Source organism: Chelonia mydas, chromosome 7, assembly GCF_015237465.2.
Source record: "Chelonia mydas isolate rCheMyd1 chromosome 7, rCheMyd1.pri.v2, whole genome shotgun sequence".
Classification (NCBI taxonomy): Eukaryota; Metazoa; Chordata; order Testudines; family Cheloniidae; genus Chelonia; species Chelonia mydas.
This window is the reverse complement of record NC_057853.1, coordinates 30,652,457-30,673,878: the sequence shown is the minus strand read 5'-3', so window position 1 is coordinate 30,673,878 and position 21,422 is coordinate 30,652,457. Positions and strand designations below refer to the sequence as shown.

Here is a 21,422-nt window from a genome sequence, read left to right as displayed (position 1 = left end):
TTTTCAGCCTAGGGCTTAATGCTCATGAGGAAGTGTTTGAGCAACATCTGTCCTCTGCCAAGGCCCGGTGGGCTCCAGATTAGCATCATGACCGAGGGTGATACCTGCTGAAACTCTGCTGTGTGTCTTGCCTTTCCTGGTCCTACTGGGTCTTGGAGGGGTCCTGTCTCAGTGCTTATGTATGCACCAGGTTGCTTTAGATTGATCTAGCTTCAGCCATTTCCAAATGGATCTAAGGCTTCACGCAGGGGATGAGTACAAATTGGGGAGTATGTATGTGGATAAAGCCTTGACAGGAGTGTCAGGTGGGGTAGCAAGGGCTTGTCAAGCAGTGAGAGCCAAGCTTGGGTACCTGAGGGAAGGTGGAAATACCTTCCCCACCATCATCACTGAGTGCCATCCCCCTGTTGTGGGTTACTGGGTTAAGCCGGCTAATCCCAGCCCAGATCGTTGGCCTCTCTGGAGCGCTCTGCCGCACGCGGCTCCCGGAACCTGCTGATGTGCTAGCTGTCTGCCACCTCTGAGATTAGCCAGCAGGCTCTCTCGAAGGGATCGAAGTTGAACACAATTTTCTGCAGGTTCCCTACCCGACTCCAGGAACCTGCCACGTGTTTGTGTGACACAGAGTCACTGCTTCATACCTGATTGGTCCAAGTCCTTGAGCCAGGATGAAGAACGGCCCCCACAGTCTGTCTGACACACACTGCCCTAAAATCTGAGTTTTCCCAAGGCTGTAAATTGCCCGCTGGCCTGCTGCCATCCCTGTGCTGGGCCTGCTGGGGCGCTTGATGGAACAGAGACGCATTGTCGTTAACCGGGGCAGCAGAGGCAGCAGCGAACAGCCAGCCTGAGGGTTGTCGGGGCCTCCATCCTTGTTTGCGCCTGCCTAGGATTCTCCCTCGGGCATGTTCTGCTCCAGCTTGTCCAACGCTACGGGAGAGATAACTGAGCTCCCCTCTCTCCCCATCCAGGTGGCTGTGAAAATCATTGATAAGACGCAGCTCAACTCATCAAGCCTGCAGAAGGTAAGGGCCCTGCCTCTGGATGTTCAGACTGTGGGCATAGCACCCTGACAGCAGGAGGTGTTCTAAGTACTGCCTCCCCCCTAGTACCCCCTTCACTGTCATGGTGATGCTCCGCAATTAAACAGAGTAACATCTCTGCCCAGCTGCTCGTGCTGTGTTCTGAGCCCTGCACTGTCCAACCACCTGCCTGTATAGGGGATTGGGAGCATGGGGGCCCCTGGGATAGCAAAACCGAGTTCCAAGGGTTCAGTTTGCCAGCATAACTGGCAAGGCATGTTGTACTTCTGCTCTAGCTATTGGACTTGGGAGCTAGGGCTCTGGGTTCTGTCCCGGGCTCTGGGTTCTGTCCCCAGCTCTGGGAGGGGAGTGGGTTCTAGTGGGTTACAGGGAGGTGGCTGGGAGCCAGGACTCCTGGGTTTTACTCCCAGCTCTGCCTAAGTAGAATGGGAGAGACTACATGTTGCCTACCTTCCTGAAGTACTGGATGAGTGACACTACAGAGCTGTTCCCCATGAGGTCAGAGCTAAGCAATGGGGTGCCCAATGCTCCATCCTGCTGAGGGCTGGAGGTCAGTCAGCCTTGGCCTGGCACCAGAGGGTCATGATGAGTCATAAATGGGGTCCCTAGAGTGGTATGGGGGTGTGTGAATGCCCGTGGGCACAGAATATCCCGCCCTGGGAGCTTGACCTTGTGCCCATTCCCCCCTCCTCCTCCCCCCCCCCCCCCCAAAAAAAAAAAAAAAAAAAAAAGGAATACAGTTCTGCTTGTGGGAAGCGAGTGGGGCAGGGAGCTCACGCCAGCTGATCCCTTCAGCATGCTCTGGGGTGTGACTGCTCCTCTTGCCCGCTCAGCAGATAACCCCCAGCTCCTGCAGGAGTCGGTCTCCAAATGGCCAAGGCTGTCACCAATCCTCCATCCGCATGGGTCACCAGAAGGCTATGCAGGAGGTGCAGCACTCTGTGCCCAGACTACTCCGTGTCCTGTTTGACTCAGAGCCTGACACCAGCTGCCCTGCATGGCTTGGCAGCCGCTGACGCAGCCTTGTCAACAGAACCTGAGCAAAGCGGCTGAGCTGGCAGCCACTGTAGCTTGCAGGTCATGTTAGCACCCAGGGAGGGACAGGCGCGTGGCCTGGACCATGAGGCCTCTTGTATCCCATTCTCCCCATGTCAGGATGCATCTCCTGGAGCCACCTTGCCTCAGTGGTCCTCACTACCCCCTGGTGTGTCCCTCCCCGCCGAGATGTAGGTCTCCCATATCTTCATCAGGGCTTCATTCCACTTCCCAGCACCACCTCTAGTTATACCAAGCCCCCTACAATGGGCTGGGTCCCGCTGGAGTGGAGGATGTGGAGCCCCTCACTGGATGGGCACTGTTGCCAGAGGAATGCCAGCCCTAGGTACAGCAGAGGCTTCCCCCCCAGCCAGACTTGAATAAAGGGAGCTGGGTGATGTGTGCTCAGGAGCTTTCCAGCCGCCCTCCTGCCATGTGAGACCAGGGTCTGTGGCCCAGGTGATCTGTGTGCTGCCCCATAATGCACCTGGCCATCTGTGGAGGAGTGATCCCTGCCAGCTCCTGCCCCTATGAATGTTGGTCCCTGACTTCTCCAGCTCAAGGCATAAGCATGTGGCGCCTTCCCCCAGGAAGCCAGAGCACCCTGCAGAGGAATCCCTCCCCCCAATTCTAAAGCCAGCCATAGCAACCGTCGCATCCCCGGCAACCAGCACAGAGCTCTGCCCACCTCCAGAATCAGCCTCTCCAGCTCGTAGGCTCTGGGCTCTGCTTTTGGCACATCCTGGAAGGGGGTGTCTAGTGGGTGAGGATGAGCTCAGCCCTGGGCCTCCTGCATGGGCACCAGCCCTGCGTTTAGCTCCTCCCTGCCCTGTGAGCTTCCAAGTCACAAGGCAGTTTGGTGCACTGGGCCCAGCCTCGGCCATGTTGAGGCGGAGCTGAGGCTGGAGGGGATGCTGAAGCTCTCTTTCCTCGGGGTTTCTCACCAGCCCAGCTGCTCACTGCCTTATTGTTTACTATGGTGTCCTGCAGAGGACTCTGGTAGATCAGAGCCCTACTGCACCAGGCACTGTACAGACGCATGATGGACACAGTTCCCTACCCCAGAGAGGTTACAATCTAAGCACAAAGCCCTAATGCCTGACCCTGGGGAGCAGCTGTGTGTTGAGCAGTGGCTTATGGGATGTGCCAAGGGCAGAGGGGAACTCTCCTGTGGGAAGGGCATTGTAGCATAGTGGGTAAAGCATCGGGCTTCTGGTGCAGTATCAGGGCATGCACCTGTGTGTGTGCATGCGGCTTTTGGTGCCCTGACTGCTTTTCTCTAGAGCTCTGAAGAGAGACGTGTCTTGTCCTGCTGGAAGGCTCTGTCCAGGCTTGCGAGCCAGCACAGGAGGGGTGCCCTCACTGACTAGTTCCGATGAGGTTTGCACCACTGCATCCACTGAGAGTCTCTGAAGTGGCTGGTGGAGACATCCCTGTAGCCATGAGTGGAGAGCAGAGCTGATCCCCTCCTGTTTCTCTCTGTGCTGTTTGGCCCAAGCTATCCCTAAGTCCTTGGCTGTACCCCAGCCCCAGATGGAGATGGGGCTGACAGATGGTTGCTGGAGGAAAAGCCTTTTGCCGTAAAGCCTCAATAGAGCCCCTTCCTAGAGCAGGAAGTTGGGGAATAATGCCTACAGAGAGGCTTGCTGCTGTCTTAGCCTGTAGCACAGTGGGTGACCAAGATCTAGTGAGCACTGGCTCACTTGTGGCCCAGATTAGCCTGGAGCGAGCGCAGCTCTCTGGGGAGCGGGGAGCAGTGTGTTCTAGCCCACCTGTGTCCTGGGCTAGCCGGGAGCAAGCGCCGATCTCTGGGAGCAGTGTGTTATAGCTCACCCGTGTCCCGGGCTAGCCGGGAGCAAGCGCCGATCTCTGGGAGCAGTGTGTTCTAGCTCACCTGTGTCCCGGGCTAGCCGGGAGCGAGCGCCAATCTCTGGGAGCAGTGTGTTCTCTGCTCAGTGGACCATCTGGGAAGCTGTTGAGGATTCCTCGGCAAGGTGGGAGATACATGTCACTGCATCCTGGCCAGGCAAGAACCCAAGTGGACAGCTCCTGGGTTTCACACCTGGCCAAGCTCCCGCCAGTGTGGGGCATTTGTGGATCAGGTGAATCCTGAGCTAACATTAGTCCGGCATCCGGAGTGACTGGCTCTGTGCAAGCAGCCGTGGTGTCTGAACATCTGGCTGCCAGTTTTCAGTTTGGCTCAGTCTCCAGATGTTTGCTGGGGAGGTATTTATAGCTCTCTCCCATGTACGGTCATTAGTGAGCCCATAGACCGTTTAATTGCTGTGGTTTTGGGATGTGGAAAAGGGGGTGGGCTGCGTCTGCGCTGCCAGCTGTGGGGGGGAGGCTTCTCCTGGAAATCACTCTGTCACGTTCCCGCCAATTCCCAAAGGGAAGCCGCGATGCAGAAACTGTGCCTGGGATGGGGCCCCACTTTGTTCCCAGGCCCCAAGGCACGTGCCCACGGTAGCAGGGCCTGGGTAAATGCGGCCAGGCTTATGCCCAGGAGCAGGGTAGCACTCAGCATGGCATCCCAAAACCCTCAGGGATCTTCCCTGGCAGGTAGGTATCTTCCCCCCCGATAGGGAAACTGAGGTACATACACAAAATTCATCAGTCCCCTGCTCTCTCCTTTGGCTTCTACTTCCTTTCCAGAGCGTGAAGCTGTTCACAGGCGCCCTGACTGCTCCAGTGGCCAGAGCACAGTCCCTGCAGTAGCTGTCACTGACCCACGGCCAATGTGCCTAGAGCCCTGCCCTGGGCCCTCCTTGCCGATGTCGGAGGCGCCAGCGCAGTGTTCTCCTGCGCCATGTAGGACCACATGCTGTGTGCTGGGAAGCAGTTCCCCTGTTCGGGAGGGTTTGTAGCTGACAGCAGGCCCACTGAGGCGGGGGAGGAAGGGGCAACGGTGCCTGCTTTCCCGTGGGCTGCAAGTGGGCCGCATCCACTCAGCTGTGTCACGCAGGAAGTTGAGCAAAGGCCTGAGAATCCAGAGACTGACCGCAAATTAGCCCAACTGACAGACCCTCCTGGAAAGGAAAAGATCCCCCCCTTCCTTCCCCCCACACACGGAGGCTGAGCGAGCAGGGGCATGGAAGATGCCGAGTGGGCGTCCCTGCAAGCCAAGAGGTGAGGTGAAGGGAAGGAGGAGAAATCTCTGGGTTGTCTGTGGCTCGTTGCCTTGGTAACGAGGCAAGTGTTAGTCAGACACTTGGCATCGTTACCCGAGAGATAGCTGGGAGAACAGCGCTGGGGCCCATGTGTGGACGAGGGCTCAGCCCACGGGCAGAGCTACGGGGGGGGGGGGGGGGGGATAGCTAAGTGGAGAAGGGGGGTCAACCCAAGACAGAGCTAAGGAGGTGGTGGGAAGCTGTGTGTGGAAGGGGGGACACAGCCCCACATCCCAACCATTCCCGCTCGCCTGCCAGGCTGGGCACTCAGCCCAAGCATACCCCATGGTCTGGCAGCATTTAAAGCATAGTCCCCTCCAAAGCCTTGACATATCCAGGCAAATCCCAGCACCCAGGGGGCCTTGCTGTCTGGCCTCAGCTTGGGGCCTGTGCCAGTGCTTCCTCTGTGGCCCCACCCACCTGGATCAGGAGTCGGACAGATGCCAGCATGGCAGTGCTGTCCCTGTGGGTTGCGCAAGGCAAGGGGGCAACTCCAGCCCCTTCCCTCCAAAGGATATCTGCCGTGGGGCTCCCAGACAGACACAACTCCTCAAGCCCCACCCCACCATCAGCAAAAGGCAGCAATGCCCTGGCTCAAGACAGGATACAGAGGAGCCAACCCTTCAGACCCATGCCTGCTCCAACTCTCAGTCCCTGGAGCATTGCCCAACCGGTTGCCCCTTGAACCCTTGATGGTACACAGAGCAGCAGCTCAGTTTGACCTGGTGCTCACCCACAGAGCCAGATGCTTCAGGGAGCCAGTGTTCACATGCTGACATGCAGCCACCTCTGTGCAGGGGCATCACACACAAAGGCCCTGTCTACTCTGCACCGCACTTCCCATCACAAAAGAGATCAGGCCCCAAAATCCTGTACTGGCAGCTGATTCACTCCACACCAGAGGTGGCTGCATTTCTTCATCATTACCCTGGGGCAGCTCTCGGCTCCTCTGTGGCAGAAGGTGCTGGATGAAGTGGCATCCCCTAAGATGACTGCGTTTCCAGTCCAAGCTCAATCTCCTGGTGGTTAATTGCTTGTGCTGGGTTCTCTCTTTATCTTTTATGCCCCTGACCAGCCACCTGAAGGTGAGAGAGTTAGTGTACCTCTGCTCTGCATGGCAGGAGGTAATGTGAACCCTGCTTCTCTGAGTTAAGCAGCTGAGACCCTCCTGTGTCAGACTAACTTTGAGGCAGAGTGGCCTAGTGGCTACATCACTAACCTGTAACTCAGAACTTCTGGGTTCTAGTCCCAGCTCTGCTGTGACCTCTGTGCCTCAGTTTCCCTGTCTGTAAAATAGGGATAGTGATAGTGACTGTCTTTGTAAAGCGCTTTGAGCTCTACGGCTGGGCAGCGCTATAGAAGAGCCAGGGATTATTAGCATAATTGTGTGAGGTGCTCTCGTGTCTCTTCTGTTGTGGGTGCATCCACCTAGCCCAGCCAAGCTGACAGGATGCTCAGTCTCAGTGTTCAGTTACCCCGGCTGGTTACACACAAGTGGATTGCTTTGTTAATTAATGGATTACAGTAACAAGATTTGTAATCTGGTGGGGATTCGGACCTGACCCCAGGGGAGGGGTAACGCTCTCCCACTTAATGAAATTGCTGTGTTGTCCAAACACACGCTAAGCCTCTCAGCAGCCCTGTTGGGGGGCACTGTCCCTCTGCTTCCCGTTTCCAAGATAGCTTTCAGACCCTTCTGCAGTGCAGCAGCCTCCTCTAGGAGCTGAAACCTGGGACTGGGGAAGGGAGGCAGGACTCCTGGGTTCCAGTCCCTGTTCTGCCTGTGTGGCCTTGGGCAAATCAGTTTTGCTTCCTATGACAGTGCTGCGAGATCCTCAGCTTTTGACAGGCAGATGGGTCTATAGGGTTGGTGGCTATATGGGCTGGCCACCCCACTCCAGCCTGGTCTCAAGGGTCCTGGTTCTGTGCAGTGATCCCTGGAGTAGGGGTCTGGGCCTTTGGGATACACTGGCCTCGTATTATTGGGCCCCCCCTTGCTGTTTAACCCCAGTTGCATGCTCTTGTCTCTGCTTTATTCCAGCTCTTCCGGGAAGTGCGAATAATGAAGGTTTTGAATCATCCCAACATAGGTGAGACTGTGCACACAGCTTGTCCCCATCCCACGCTCGCGCGTATGCTGGGAGAGGGATGGCTGGGACGTCCAGGGGCAAGCTCCCGCCCACCCCAGTGGGGAATGCAGGCTCTAGCTGGTGAGGGTGAAATCCCCCAGACAGCTTATACCCTCAGGGCTGGAGAGCCACATACCCAAGCCCTGGTGAGCTGGATTTCATGCTCTTTGCAGTTGTGGCAGTTCTGGGTTGCAGTTCGCGGGCACCTGGAGAGCTCCCAGCACTGATCCGGGCACGACTGCTAATGCCAGCACTGGATGCTCAAGTGGGCACAACTCCAGTTATGTGAGTGGGTTGGTGCCTGCACCAGGTTTGGCCCCGAGAGCCTCCTTCCATCACCAGCAGGGGGAGCATCAGTCCAATGATGCAGCCGGCCTGCCACAGCCCGCAGCTCGGGCCAGGACTGGCGGGGCTCAGAGCCTGGAGCTACACAGGGTGCCCACTTCCCCCTGCTTTGTGTCTTGCAGTTAAATTATTTGAAGTCATAGAGACGGAGAAGACGCTGTACCTCGTCATGGAGTACGCCAGCGGGGGTAGGTGGGGGGGGCACCCATAACACCCTCCTGCCCTCAGCCAGAGCAAAGGCTTCTGGGGGGCTCATGCCAACACCCTTCTCCGTGTAATGTCTCTGTCACTCCCTGCAGGTGAGGTGTTCGACTACTTAGTAGCCCATGGAAGAATGAAAGAGAAAGAAGCCAGGGCAAAATTTCGACAGGTTAGTTCTGCTCCCGGTGACACGGGCCCTGACCCCTGGTGTAGGGGTGCTGGGCATTGTGTGGGCATTAGCACACAGGCCTCTGAGCTAAAGGCCACCTGAGACAACGATCCCGCCATCCCCAGCTATGCCCAAGGCTGCCGAGGAGAGTCTGACCAAAGCTGGTTTTAGCCTTGTGAAGTTCTGGGATGCGAGAGGAAATTTTGGCGGCTGTGTAGGGGGCACTCACATCTCTCAGTCTGTAGTGGTGCCAGTGTGCTCAGATACCATGAGGTGCGGGAGCTGGGCTCAGCTGTCCTTTTGAGCTGTACAGTGAGGCTGAGGGGGACATAGGTGGATAGTGAAGCGTGATTGCATCCCCTTCCCTGCACGGGCAGCTCTGTCGTGAAGACCCCCCCGCATCTTGTCCTTCTCTTCCCTTCCAGATAGTGTCTGCTGTGCAGTACTGTCACCAGAAGTTCATTGTACATAGAGACTTGAAGGTAAGAGACACCCTCAGCAGGGCATGGTGCTGCTAGAGCCCCTGTTCAGATCTGCTCCCTGCCCCTCAAGGTGCCAATCCCACTACATTGATCCCTTCCCCTCAATTGGCTATGGGACTCGCCCTCAGTTTTGTCAATGCCTTTCCATCCCAACTCACAGCCCCATTGGCTGTCCTTCCTCCCTACCCTGCGAGGGATGCCCAGGCAGCAGTGACCCCCCTGCCATGTTGCTCGTACCCTGCAGGCCGAGAATCTGCTGCTCGATGCCGACATGAACATTAAAATCGCCGACTTTGGCTTCAGCAATGAGTTCACGTTCGGGAACAAGCTGGACACGTTCTGTGGGAGCCCTCCCTATGCTGCGCCCGAGCTCTTCCAGGGTAAAAAGTACGACGGCCCCGAGGTGGACGTTTGGAGCCTGGGCGTCATCCTGTACACCCTGGTCAGTGGCTCGTTGCCCTTCGATGGGCAGAACCTCAAGGTGAGTGGGCACGGCACCCCCACCTCTGCCACTGGCAGTTTCCCCCATGGCGCATGGGACAGGCCTATTCAGCCCCTGGCACCTGTCCCCCCCAATATGCACTGAGGGAGCGCTGGGCATGCTGGGAGCCTGCATACACATCGTGCGCACCCCGAGTAGGGGTGGGAGCCAGGACTCCTGGTTCCGTTCCTAGATCTATGACAGGAGTGGGTAGAGCAGGGGGCTGCGATTCCTGGGTTCTGTTCCCTGTTCTGGTAGGGGCGAAGTGTCTGGTGGTTAGAGTCGGGGGGCTCGGAGCTAGGAGTCCTGGGTTCTGTTCTTGGTTCTCTGACTTGTCTGACCCTGGTAAGTTGTTGGTTTTTTTCCCCATCTGCCTAATGAGGATAATCACATCCCGCACCTCTCCTTGCATAACAGACTTGGGGTTTGTGTGTGTGGACATCGTCTGTGTGTGCTCACATGTGTCTCCGTGCACCCACCCCCAGCCCTCCTGCTAACCCTTCCTTTCCCCCCAGGAACTGCGGGAACGGGTCTTGCGGGGCAAGTACCGGATCCCCTTCTACATGTCCACGGACTGTGAGAACCTGCTGAAGAAATTCCTCATTCTCAACCCTAGCAAGAGAGGCACTTTAGAGGTGATTGGGGGGCAGGAGGGTCCTGCCAGCGCATCCCAGCAGAGTCTCCTCTGCCACAGCTGGCTGTTCCCACTGCGCTAGTTGGACTGTTCTCAGACCAGGCACAGGCCCTGCCGTGGCATCCAGAGGAGTGGGTCTGGCTTGGTACCGGAGCTGGGAGTTGTGTGTCCTCAGTGCTGTGGGGCCTGCTCTGTGGGGAACAGTCTATGGAGAGGGTGGGAGCGCCTGGCACACTGGTACGAGGAGAGAGTTCCTGCTGCCAGGCCTACCCCACCCCCCTCTAGAGCAGGGCACTCTGATCTTTCTGCTATGCCCCTTCCCCAGCCTGGAGCTAGCACAGGGGCGAAGACCCATCCGAAGGCTGCACTCGGGGCCCACTGCCCTATCTTGTTCCGGGGAAGGCTCCCGGCTCCCCAGGCAGCCCACTGAGGCAGAATGGGGCTGGAGCAATGGCCTAGGAGCCTGCCTGCCTCCCTCAGTGCTCATCTTCAACAGCAGCTGCCCCCCAGTCAGGCCAGTGGGCCCATCTAGCCCAGCATCCACCCCATCAAACCAATGGGCCCAGCCAACCCAGCATTCACCTCTGTCACCAGGCCAGTGGGACCCAGACAGCCTGGTATCCCCCCAGTCCCTGCCACTCTGGGTCAGGTCCATGGGGCCCAGCCAGCTCAATATATCCCTCCCTCTCCTCCCGATGTGCCCAGCCAGCTCAGTATAGCTGCCCACCCTACCCCCCGTAGATCAGACACATGGGCCCAGCCAGCCTGGCATCCCCCCAGTTCCTGCCACTCGGGGTCAGACCCATGGGCCTGTGCAGTCCAGTATCCCTCCCCGCCCCACCCAATCAGACCCATTGGCCCCTCTGGCCTAGGATCCTCTCTCCAGCAGTGGCCTGTATCTTGATGCTCCTGAGGAAGGCCCAAATCCCTCTCAGTACTGGGCCCACTGAGTGCCTGACTCACCTGGGGGGAGGCGGGCTCCTTCAATGGCTGCACAGTGGGGGTCGAGGTGAATGTTGCATCCCCGGGTGCCCCCTGCCCATCCCTCTGCTGACTCCCCCTCTCCACTGCAGCAAATCATGAAAGACCGCTGGATGAATGTGGGGCACGAGGACGACGAGCTGAAGCCCTACGTGGAGCCCCTCCCTGACTACAAGGACCCACGGCGGACAGGTACGGCACCAGAGTGCCTGGGGGCATGGCAGCTTGGAGAGAGCAGACAAGCCAGTGGTGCTGCCGGTGCCTCGGCCCCTTGGTGCTCTCCATCCCCGCCCCGTGTACACGGCTTCCCCCTCCACAGTGGGGCGGGAGATAACTACGGGGTGCAAGGAGCTCTGCTGAAGAGGCAGTGGGTTCTCGTGACTAGAGGGAGCTGAGAATCAGGATGCCTGTGTTCCGTTCCCAGCTCTGGGAGGGGAGTGGGGGCTGGGAGCCAGGACGCCTGGGTTCAATCCCAGCTCTGTCACAGGGGCTGTTCCCCACTGGATCAAACTACTGTGCCTGTTTGACCCCTGCAAAGTGTCGTCATCCCCCCAGTACCTGCTGCTAGGGGGCAGTTGGTGCCAGCAGGTGCTTTGAGCTTTGCCATGGGAAGCACTGAGCTACTCAGTGGCACCTGGGAGCTAGAACAAGCTAAGCCAAACACCTGGACCTGCTCCCTCCCCAGCTGCCCATCACCCAGGCACCTTAGTGGGGACCTACACAGTCAGTCACCCGGTGCTGTGCACAGTTGGACTGGGGCTGTGGGCTATCTCCCTGTGCTCAGCAGCGGTGCCCCCTGTGCCCGACCTGTGCCAGGCGGGTGTGGGGCTGTGCCTGGGGGACTCCTCACCACGGCATGTTTCTCTCTCCACAGAGCTGATGATCTCCATGGGGTACACACGGGAGGAGATCCAGGACTCGCTGGTCGGGCAGAAGTATAACGAGGTCATGGCCACTTACCTGCTGCTGGGATACAAGAACTCAGAGGTGGGTGCTGTGGGGAGGTGGGCTCCAGTAGCAATCACACAGCTCTGTCAGCTGCTCCCCGGCCGTCCCAGCCCTGGACTCTGGTAGGGGCTGTTTTCTAACACCTTTGTGATTCCACGGTGATCTTTCTGGGCAGTGATTGGGTTGAGGCCCTGGAACTGGCCATCCCCGTGGTGCCAGCCTGTTGCCAATGCAGGCTTTTGGCAGTGAAGGCTGGTGCAGTACCCGTGCCCTGCCCAGCTCCCTGCCGTTCCCTGGAGCTCTCTGGAAACCCCGGCCTGTCTCCTGTACTTCCAGCTGGACAATGACAACATCACGCTGAAGCCGAGGCCTCAGGCCGAGCTGGCCAACAGTAGCGCCCCCTCCCCCTCACACAAGGTACAGCGCAGCGTCTCGGCCAACCCCAAGCAGCGACGCTTCAGCGACCAGGGTGAGTACCCCCCAGGCAGCGCCCCACTGGCCACCTGGAGCCTCTCAGAGCCGGGGAAAACAGCAAAGCTGCTGGCTAGTCTGGCAGTTAGCTCTACGGGATGGGTCTAGTGGTTACAGCGGGGAAGGCTGGGAGTCTCCTGGGTTCTGTCCACAGCTCTGCTGTGGACTAGCAATGTGACCCAGGGCAGCCCTTTTGATAACAAACAGTGAGGCTGATGCTGTGAGCTATGCTAGTGGGAAGGGCTAGAGAAAGGGGGCCCTGGTCTCACCCATGGCTGGCAGCGGTTTCCCCTCTGGGGTGCCACTCCCCCTTGGGTCTGCAGTCTCTCTCTCTGGCCTCCTCCCTGAGGCCATGGTCCCAGGGCCGCGTGACAGCACAGCCCCCTTTCAGCAGCAGGAGCTGGAATCCATCAGCAAGCAGGAACACCAAGCTACTCTAGTCTCCTGGCACGGGAGTGTCCAGGGCAGCCAGCCTGGTACCTGTGGTGATGGGGGAGAGCCAGAGCAAAGTGGGGCAAGTGGCAAGGGAGGGGAATGGTTCCCAGCCAGGTAGTGGTGCTGGGTGGGGGCACTGAAGCAGAGCTTGGGGCCCCTGAGTGGGTGGCAATAGTAGGGAGACGGGAGACAGTACTGAAGTGGGATGGTTCCTGGCCAGCCTGGGTCGTGGTGGGGACATGGGGGACCCATGGCCCCTGGCTGGCCAGACAGCAGGGGCTGGGGGTCCATCTGGTGCTGCCCATGCTCAGCCCGCAGGCCCGTCGCTGTCATTGCAGTCCCTGCCATCCCCACCTCCACTTCATACTCCAAGAAGACCCAGAGCAACAACGCAGAGAACAAGCGCCCCGAGGAGGAGCGTGAGGCTGGGCGCAAGGCCAGCAGCACCGTCAAAGTGCCCGCCAGCCCACTGACTGGGCTCGAGAGGAAGAAGAGCACGCCCACCCCATCCACGGTCAGGACTCCTGGGTCATGTTTCTGGCTCTGGGAAGGGAGGGGGGCCTAATGGGTTGTGGGCAGGGGGAGCTGGGAGCCAGGACTCCTGGGTTCTATTCCTGGCTTGATTGCAGACTTGCTCTGGGAAGTTGAGTGAGTCACTTCACCTCTGTGCCTCAGTTTCCCCCTGTGCAGGATGGGCCTGGGATGAGGTGAGGGGTAGCAAGTGTCAGACGCCCTCCCATTCACTCCATGTCTGTCCCCCCCAACAGAACAGTGTCCTCTCCACCAGCACCAACCGGAGCCGGAATTCCCCCATGCTGGAGCGGACCAGCCTGGGCCAGAACTCCATACAGAATGGCAAGGACAGGTAGGGCTCCCCGGGCAGTCCCGGATAGGAGGCTAGATGGGGGACATCCCATCCCTGGGGGCCTTGGAGTGCCATGCTGGGAGTCCGCCAGGGCATCTGTCTCCCATCTGTGCCACACTGGGGCTCGGCAACACCACGATCTCTGCACAGCGCCCCACTTCAGGGAGCGCACTGCATCCAGCGCTGAGGAGGAGTGGAGGGGGCTTCCTGCCTGGGCAGCAGGGACCCTGGCACGGCAATGCGGGAGCTGGCAGCTCTCCCCTTCCAGTGCCTAAGGGAGCTAACTCGCTGTTCCCTGGGGACTGCTGCTCATTTTGCCACCCTCATAGATGTAGCAAGCGTGGGAGGGGCAGTAGGCAAGGGGGTCATGCCAGACCCCCACCCCAGGGTTTGGCTCATACCATGCTGCCCTCTGCGCGTTCAGCTGTGGAAGTCCTAGGCCAGTACCCTGCCCACTCCCACAGCCTCTGGGCTCCGCGTGCCTGGTTCCGCATGCCCAGTTCCCCTCTCCCTTCCCCATACCTGCTGACTGGGCTCTGTGCATCCCCTGTCCCCGCCCCTGCAGTGCCTGGGGACTGGGCTCTATGCACCCTGCTGTCCCCCGCACCCCCAGTGCCTGGGGACTGGGCTCTGCACATCCCGCTGTTCCCCTCCAGTGCCAGGTGACTGGGCTTTGGGTGCCCGGCTGCTTCTAGACCCTACTGAGCTCAGACTGAGGAGCGGCAAAAGGTTCCCCATCTGGAGAAGGACACCACCATCCCTTCCCATTGCTGATGCTCCATCTCCGCTCCTGTTCATTGTGCACCCAGCATCCCCCACTGCTGCAGGGCCCCAGTTGGGGGAGAGGCTCCTTGCCCACCTGCACCCCACTGCCCATCTCGTTTATTTTACCCCTCACCTTCATCAGCACCCGCCCCTTGCCCATTCTGCATCTGAGTGTGTGTCCCTCCCTCCCCCATATACACATATACTGGGCTGTATATTGTATATCTTGCTCCCTGATCTGTCTCTGCCAACATGGGGCTGTATCTCTAGGGCAGCACAGGGGGCTGGGTATTTCCCTTCCTGAGTGGGCTTACGTCTTCCTGAAAAGTTGTAAGATACTAAACTGGGGTGCCCCCACCCCCAAATCTCTGTAGGGAATGTGGCAAGGGGGCCATAGCAGGGCTAGGGGACTGAGATATTGAGGCCTTTCTTTTCTAGAGGGCATTGGCTCCAGTCCAGCCGCAGGGCAGGGGACTGGCTCGCTCAGGGTGGTGGGGAATGGGATCTGCATTGGGATCTCAATGGGATCTGAAGCCTTTCCCTTCAAGGGGGCACTGGCTCCACTCAGGCCCCAGGGCAGGAGCTGCTGGCTGGCTCATGGGGTGGGGTTTTCCTTTTAGGGTGCACAGAGCGAGAGTCGTTCCCTGATCCTGGGGCCAACTAAGCTTGGTTCTCGGGCTGGTGGCTAGTGGGCCAAATGCAGTTGATGCTGCTTGGCCACATGGCAGTGCCAGACCTGGGACCCGGAGAACAACCCAGTCACCCGTCAGGTCCCAGCACTGTGGAGGAGAGTAGGTGGGAGAGTCCTATAGACCCTGAGAGCAGGTGCAGCTCTGGATACAGCCTCACGTCCCCTTCCCCTCCCCTCCCTTTAAATCTGTGCTTCTCCCCTGCTTTTGTTTCCTAGTTTAACCACTCCGGGGTCCAGGGCTTCCACGGCTTCCGCTTCCGCCGCCGTGGGCTCCGCGCGCCCGCGCCAGCACCAGAAATCCATGTCTGCCTCGGTGCACCCCAACAAGCCCACGCTGCCCCCCACTGAAAATAACTGTGAGGCCCAGAGACCCAGGCAAGTAGGCAGGCAGGGTGCCCCCTAGTGTCCGCTCCTCGCTCACTTCCTGCTCAGCCCTCCCTGGGCCACTGGGCCTGCAAGTGAGTGAGCAAGAGGGTGCTGGGCCATGGGGCCCAGCAGAGGTGGCAACCCCCATCTTTGTCCATGGTGGGTGGCCCGGGTGATCCCTGCAGCCAGTGCTGCCCAGGGACCCACCCAACCACTCAGCTAATCCCATGATCCCGAGGCCAGAACTGGGGGAAGCCTGTGCAGGGCTGGAGTCTCAGCCCTGGGTTAACGTTCCCTCCACATAGCCCCTGCTAGCCGTTCCCTAGGGTCCCCACACACACTAGCTCTCTGCGCCCCAGCTGATCTGTGGTCTCCAGCCACAAGGGGAGCCTCAGGGGTCAGCTGCTGGAGATAACCATCTGCTGCACATCTAGCTGGCGGGGAACCGTCCCCACTGAGGCCTTGTGCAACCAGAGATGAAGACCCTGGGACAACTGGCCTCCTTGGCACCTCCACTCCTGCATGCATGCAAGAGTGCCCTGTTTCCCCTCTCCTTCCAGGCACTAAGGAGCCACGCTGCGCAGGAGAGGCCGGGGTGGGGGGCAGGATCTTGACTGATGTGGCTTTTGTAGCTGCCTGTGTCTGCTTCACTTAATATTGTTACTAAGGGTATGTCTACACTGTAATTAAACACCTGCGGCTGGCCTGTGTCCGCTGACTCAGGCTGCAGGGCTGTAAAACAGCAGCATAGACGTCCAGGCTCAAGTTCCAGAGCCCTGCAAGCCTGAGTCAGCAGACACAGGCCAGCCACAGGTGTTTGTGCTGTGTAGACTGGCTGAGGGACTGTCTGGCATGGGGGCCAGGGAATGGGATATGGGGTCATTCCTCTCCAGTGGGCACCAGCCCTGATCTGGCCCCGGGTCGGGGGAACTGGCTTGCTTAGGGGCATGGGGAGTGGGGTAGAGGTCCATTCCTCTCCAGTGGGCACTAGCTCTGATCTGGCCCAGGGTCGGGGGAACTGGCTTGCTTAGGGGCATGGGGAGTGGGGTACAGGTCCATTCCTCTCCAGCGGGCGCCAGCTCTGATCTGGCCCCAGGTTACCCCACCATCAGTCTCTTGGATTCATCTGGTCCCTAGAGGAGTAGGTGCCCAGTGTATGGTTGGCACCAGGGTGGCACCTGTGTCAGGAAGTGAGTGGATGCTGGCAATCAGTGCCCCCTGGAGACTGGAAGCCTCGGGGGGCTGGGCACGTCTCCCAGCACTGCCCCCTGACTGGATCTCTGCCCCCACAACAGCACTGCCCCCCAGAGGGTCCCGGTGGCTTCACCCTCTGCCCACAACATCAGCAGTGCCATCCCAGAACGCACCAACTTCCCGCGGGGCATCTCCAGCCGCAGTACCTTCCATGCCGGGCAGCTCCGGCAGGTCCGGGACCAGCAGAACCTCCCCTACAACGTACCACCTGCCTCACCCTCTGGGAACAGCCAGGGGCGCAGGGGCGCCTCCGGCAGCATCTTCAGCAAGTTCACCTCCAAGTTTTCGCGCAGGTGAGAGCGGGGGGGCCTGCGTTTGTCTGTGCTATGCGGGGGGGAGAGGAAGGCGTTTTGCTGTTGTTGGCTCGCCTGCTCCTAGAATACCTGCATCCCCAGGTCAGGGAGAGGCATAGAGCATCCTGGGCTGGCAGGCAGCAGTGAGCCCTCTGCGCATCCCTGGCAAGGGCACTTGAGAGCAAGCTGTGTATTGTGCTGTGCCAGGTACTGGAGTTGGCACCCCTGGGCTCCCAGCTGGCTCATCGCCCCTCTGCGCTGTCGTCTGCTGCTGTCTGTGTTGTGCAGCTCTGATCTGGCTTGGGCGGCCCTTGATATCTGTGTAAAGTCCTGTATCACAAAACCACCATCTGCCCATGGCAGGGAGCTCCAGGGTGGGACTGGGGGGCACTGCAGAGCTGTGTTTGCGGGGGCAGGGCTGAGATAATGGGGGCTGCTGGTTGGGGTTGAGGGGCACTTGCAGAGCTGTGGGGGGAGCCCTGGGCTTGAACAGCAGGGGGCTGTGGATCAGGTTTGAGGGGCACCAGCAGAACTGGAGGGCAGGGCAAAAAGCAGGGGATACAGAAGTGGGAAACGAGCCTTTTCGGGCAGTGAGCACAAAGTGGGGGCACGTTGCCAGTACAAGGGGGCACTTTGAGTAGATGCCAAGAGAAGGGAAGAAATGTCTCCCTAAGGCCAGCAGCCAGGCAAGCTGCCCCTGAGCACAGGACCATGCTGAGGATTGAGCTGGGATGGCCCAGGGCCTGTTCGTACAGGGGAGTGTCTTCTAACCCCTGCCCCAGGGCTGCCAGGGCCTCCTCCAGAACTCACAGGGCAGCTGTAAGACTGCTGCTGGGCCCCCGGGGGTCAATGGAGACCACAAAGGTTGGGGGCTTGTGAAATGCCTGGAGTTGGTATGTTCTAGTGGGTTAGAGCATGGGGGGAGGGGACTGGGAGCCAGGACTCTGGGGTTCTATTCCCAGCTCGGGGAGGGGTGGCATTTAAGGGCTTAGAGTGGGGGGAGGGGGCTGGGAGCCAGGAGCCAGGACTCCGGGGTTCTGTTCCCAGCTCTGTCTCCAGTGACGCCTTGGGTGACTCTTCTGCTGTGTCTGAGTGGCAGATTCCCCCCAGTAAAATGGGGCTGATTTCTGGGGGGGAGTTTGGTCAAATGCTCTGAGCTTCACAGCTGGACAGGCCTGTCCTCAGGCCCAGCCTCTGCCCTGATCCCTCCTGCTGTCGCTCGCTGGGGTGAGGGTTGGCTGCTTCCAGGAACCTGGGAGAGGAGCCATGAGTCCCCAGAAACCAACATTCCCCTTCGTGGTGGCAGCTCCCCCCTCCTTCTGCTTAGGCACTAACCCCCACTCCACCCAGCACAAGCTGCTTGCTTCTGTTCCTCGCTCTGGGAGGGGAGTGGGGTTCAGTGGGTTGTGGGACAGGGTTCCTGGATTCAAATCCCAGCTCTGCGGGGAGTGGGGCCTAGTGGTTAGGTGTGGCTGAAAGTCTTGTGCTGTGGGTGGGTGTGTAGGGGCAGTGCTGCCCTGCCCCATGGCGTGGCACCATCTCATCCCCATGTCTCTCCTTTCCCCATGGGCCGGGGTCTTGCAGTGATGCACCCAACATTCTCCCTTCTCTTCTCTGTTTGTGTTTTTGTAGAAATGTGTCTTTCAGGTTTGCCAGAAGGTAGGCATCTCTCTGGATTTGTCCTATCCATCCCATACTAACCCCGTCCCACCCCGTCTGCTGGGGTCAGGGCTGGCGCCCCGACAGCAACTTAAAGGGACAATGGGCTTATTGGCCCCCTCTTGCCTAGTGAGCTGGCTAGAATCCCCTCCCCTGAGGACAGCCTGCTCAGGAGGGGTCACCACTGTGGGCATGCGCCCCTACACCTGGCTCTGAGTCTTCCAATTCCCCCTGCATCCATGAGGCTGGGGGAAGAGTCCCTGCCATCTCAGTCATAGCCTAGCATGGGTGGCATGGGGCCTGATAGGCTGCACTGTCCCTTTAAGGGGGCCCTGCTTCTCCCTGGTGAGCAGTGCTGGGGCTCTGATCTAATCTAACTGGACCCACCCCCCAGACTAACCCTCTCCCCGTGCATGTGGCACTAGGAGTGGGGCTTCGTGGGGTGCTTGCCATGGCTGCTAACCTGCTGGGAATATGCTCTAGGGGGGCTGCCAGGGTAAGGGGCTGCTTCAAGGGGCGCTTGGCTGCTCTTGAAGCAGCACCCCCTCCATGCTTCATTCTCCGATCCAGAGGGTTGGCAGGGTGCCCCCTACAGCAGCTGGCAAACATGGCCAGGCTCTTCAGCAGCCAAGCCACCCACCTATGGCCTGGACTGTCACCACTCCCTATGAGGAGAGCCAGGCGTGGGGCCTCCGCCTTGGCCCCACCAGGAAACGAGCTCCACAAGGACCTTTCCTCCCTCACAGTGGTCGCTCCCATGAGAAAATAGAAAGGATAGGCCCTGTGCCCTGGGGGCAGCTTCAGGCCAGTGGTCAGAGCTGTGGGGGCAGGGCTGAATAGCAGAGAGATTTGGGGGCAGGGCTGAGGCTGTGGGTTGGGATGGAGGGGCACAAGCAGGCTGGGGAAATGGGGGTTGGGATGGAGGGGCCTAGGCAGGGCTGGGGCAGAGCCCTGGACTCTAGCTGCTCTTGGCCCTGAGAGTCTGTGGGGAGGAGGCGGCTGCGCTGTGCTGCATGGCTCCCTGCATGACTGCGCCCGTAACCGCCCCGTAACCAGCAAAGGGAGCCAGCCAGGCAGCGCAGGCTGTGCCGAGCAGCTGGGCTTCAGGCTGCTGTGCAGGGGGGAAGGGTTGGGATTTGGCTGTGGATTTATGTTGTCTGTCTGCCCCCACTCCTGTGCCCCCCTCTGTGCCATTTCCTCGCTACCTATCAGAGCTGGGATCAGGGCCCTGGCATTGTTTGTGCCCCGGGCTGGGTGTCATCCTAGGGATCCCTCCCCCGAGGAGTTGAGCAGCAGGTCTCCAGCAGGAGATGGCTGATACAGGGATTAGGTGGCTGCTCTGACCCTGGCCATGCGGGGGCGCCCATCCCCTGGGACTTGTGCTGCTGTCTGCTGGTCCCTGGGTGACAGAGGCTGGGCTTGGGCTGGGCTGTCGTGCCCTGGGTGAGAGTGGGCATGAGGCTGTGTGGGCTGGGGGCCGTCCCCAGGGGAAGCAAGGTTGGGGCAGTGGTGAAAGGGGGAGCAGCGCTGATGCCCTTAGTGGGGCAGGGTGATTGGTGCAAGGCAGGACTCGGGCTGCCTTAGCCGAGCCAGGGCTTGCTGCAGATCAGGGCTCCGGGGTTCTGCTTCCTGCATGCAGGGTGGGAGTTGGATGGAAAGTGGGGGGGTTCCCCCAACCCAGTCCCCCTCCACCCCCACCCCTGCCTGGCTGCTAGCTGGAGCCTGCCCCTCTCCCTGTTTCTGGGAGGCTGTGTCCTTGGCCCAGGGGCTGCGCAGCAGGTGGACTCAGAGGACAGTGATCAGCAGCATCATGTGACAGAGGGGGGCACCCCAAAAGGCCATGGAGAAGGGGGTCTCTAGTCGGCTCTCCTCCAAGCACATCTAGGGGGAAAGGAGTGGGGGGTTGGTAGTGTCCTGACTCTGAGCTGGTTCTGCCCCTTCATTATTGGGAAGAGCAGATGGCAAACCTGTCCCTGCCCCCGGATCTGCTTCTGAATGGACTCTGGCTCTGGGGGGCGAGTGGGGCCTAGTGCATTAGAGCAGGAGGGGCTGGGAGCCAGGACTCCTGGGTTTTATCCCCAGCTCCAGGAGGGCTTTGGTTGGGCTTGGAGCCAGGACTCATTGGTTCTATCCTCAGCTCAGGGCGGGATTGGGGGGCTGAAAGCCAGGACTCCTGGGTTCTGTCCCTAACTCCAGCAGGAGCATAGGGGGCCTGGGAGCCAGGACTCCTGGGTTCTGTCCCCAGCTCTGGGAGGGGCATGCGGGGGCTGGTTCCAAGACTCCTCCTGAGCGATTTTCTCAGGTCCATAACTCACTGTGCCATTCTCAAACTGGCCCGAGCTCTGTGGTGCAGGGGGTGGGCGCTGCCAGTGAATGCCTGGTACTCATGCCAGCCTGGCCCAGTCCCTGCCTGGGGACAGGAGGTGAGCACTGCTGCCAAGTGGCAGCTTGTCCTGGGGCTGCTGAATGATGCCCAGCAATAATACAACACCGTGCGCCAGGCTCACCCCAGCATGGCCCCTAGCTCCTTTCTTCCCTGAAGAGGAGAGGAGGCAATGGCATTCGGAGTCGTACCCTGTCTGCTGCAGCCTCCCCTGCCTTTGGGGTCTCCCTTGTGCTCTAGTGTTGGGAGTCCTCCCAGTGCAGCAGGGCTCCCAGCAACCCTTTCTCCACAGCACCCTTTCCCAGCATGCACTGCTCCCCCTCTGCCAAGTGTGAGGCCACTGGAGCAGGGCATGCAGGGAGCTGTCTCATGCCAATGCCCATGCTGAGGCAGGGGGACTCCCCTCCTGTCCCCCTGCAATTGAGGGGGGCTGCCCCCAGGGGTGGGGCCATCAGCATTTTCGTTCCCCAGCTGTGGGGTGCGGCCATCAGCTTTCTCACTCCCCGTCCCCCTCCAAACTAAACTCTCCCGCTCTGTTTTTTGAGGAACCCGCATGAGCCAGAGAGCAAAGACCGAGTGGAGACCCTCAGGTGAGAACGGAGCCGCCTCCCTGGGACCCCCC

At 59.7% G+C, this 21,422-nt stretch overlaps 1 protein-coding gene across 28 annotated transcripts in view; it reads left to right on the top strand.

Annotated features, from left to right (window-relative positions):
* The window catches only part of MARK2 (microtubule affinity regulating kinase 2), a 105,670-nt gene that overhangs the window by 80,812 nt on the left and 3,436 nt on the right, over positions 1–21,422 (top strand). For 6 of the 28 annotated variants that reach the window (XM_043550796.1, XM_037903833.2, XM_037903829.2 and 3 more), the window contains 16 exons: positions 972–1,025; positions 7,290–7,338; positions 7,845–7,910; positions 8,022–8,092; positions 8,518–8,574; positions 8,819–9,055; positions 9,571–9,690; positions 10,763–10,862; positions 11,545–11,657; positions 11,955–12,087; positions 12,836–13,038; positions 13,292–13,389; positions 15,062–15,220; positions 16,507–16,758; positions 18,391–18,417; positions 21,346–21,390. In XM_043550796.1, coding sequence (XP_043406731.1) covers positions 972–1,025; positions 7,290–7,338; positions 7,845–7,910; positions 8,022–8,092; positions 8,518–8,574; positions 8,819–9,055; positions 9,571–9,690; positions 10,763–10,862; positions 11,545–11,657; positions 11,955–12,087; positions 12,836–13,038; positions 13,292–13,389; positions 15,062–15,220; positions 16,507–16,758; positions 18,391–18,417; positions 21,346–21,390 — 1,784 coding nt within the window. The remainder of the gene's footprint in view (positions 1–971; positions 1,026–7,289; positions 7,339–7,844; positions 7,911–8,021; positions 8,093–8,517; positions 8,575–8,818; positions 9,056–9,570; positions 9,691–10,762; positions 10,863–11,544; positions 11,658–11,954; positions 12,088–12,835; positions 13,039–13,291; positions 13,390–15,061; positions 15,221–16,506; positions 16,759–18,390; positions 18,418–21,345; positions 21,391–21,422) is intronic. The other 22 variants (XM_043550800.1, XM_007070322.4, XM_043550804.1 and 19 more) reach the window with 12 other exon arrangements.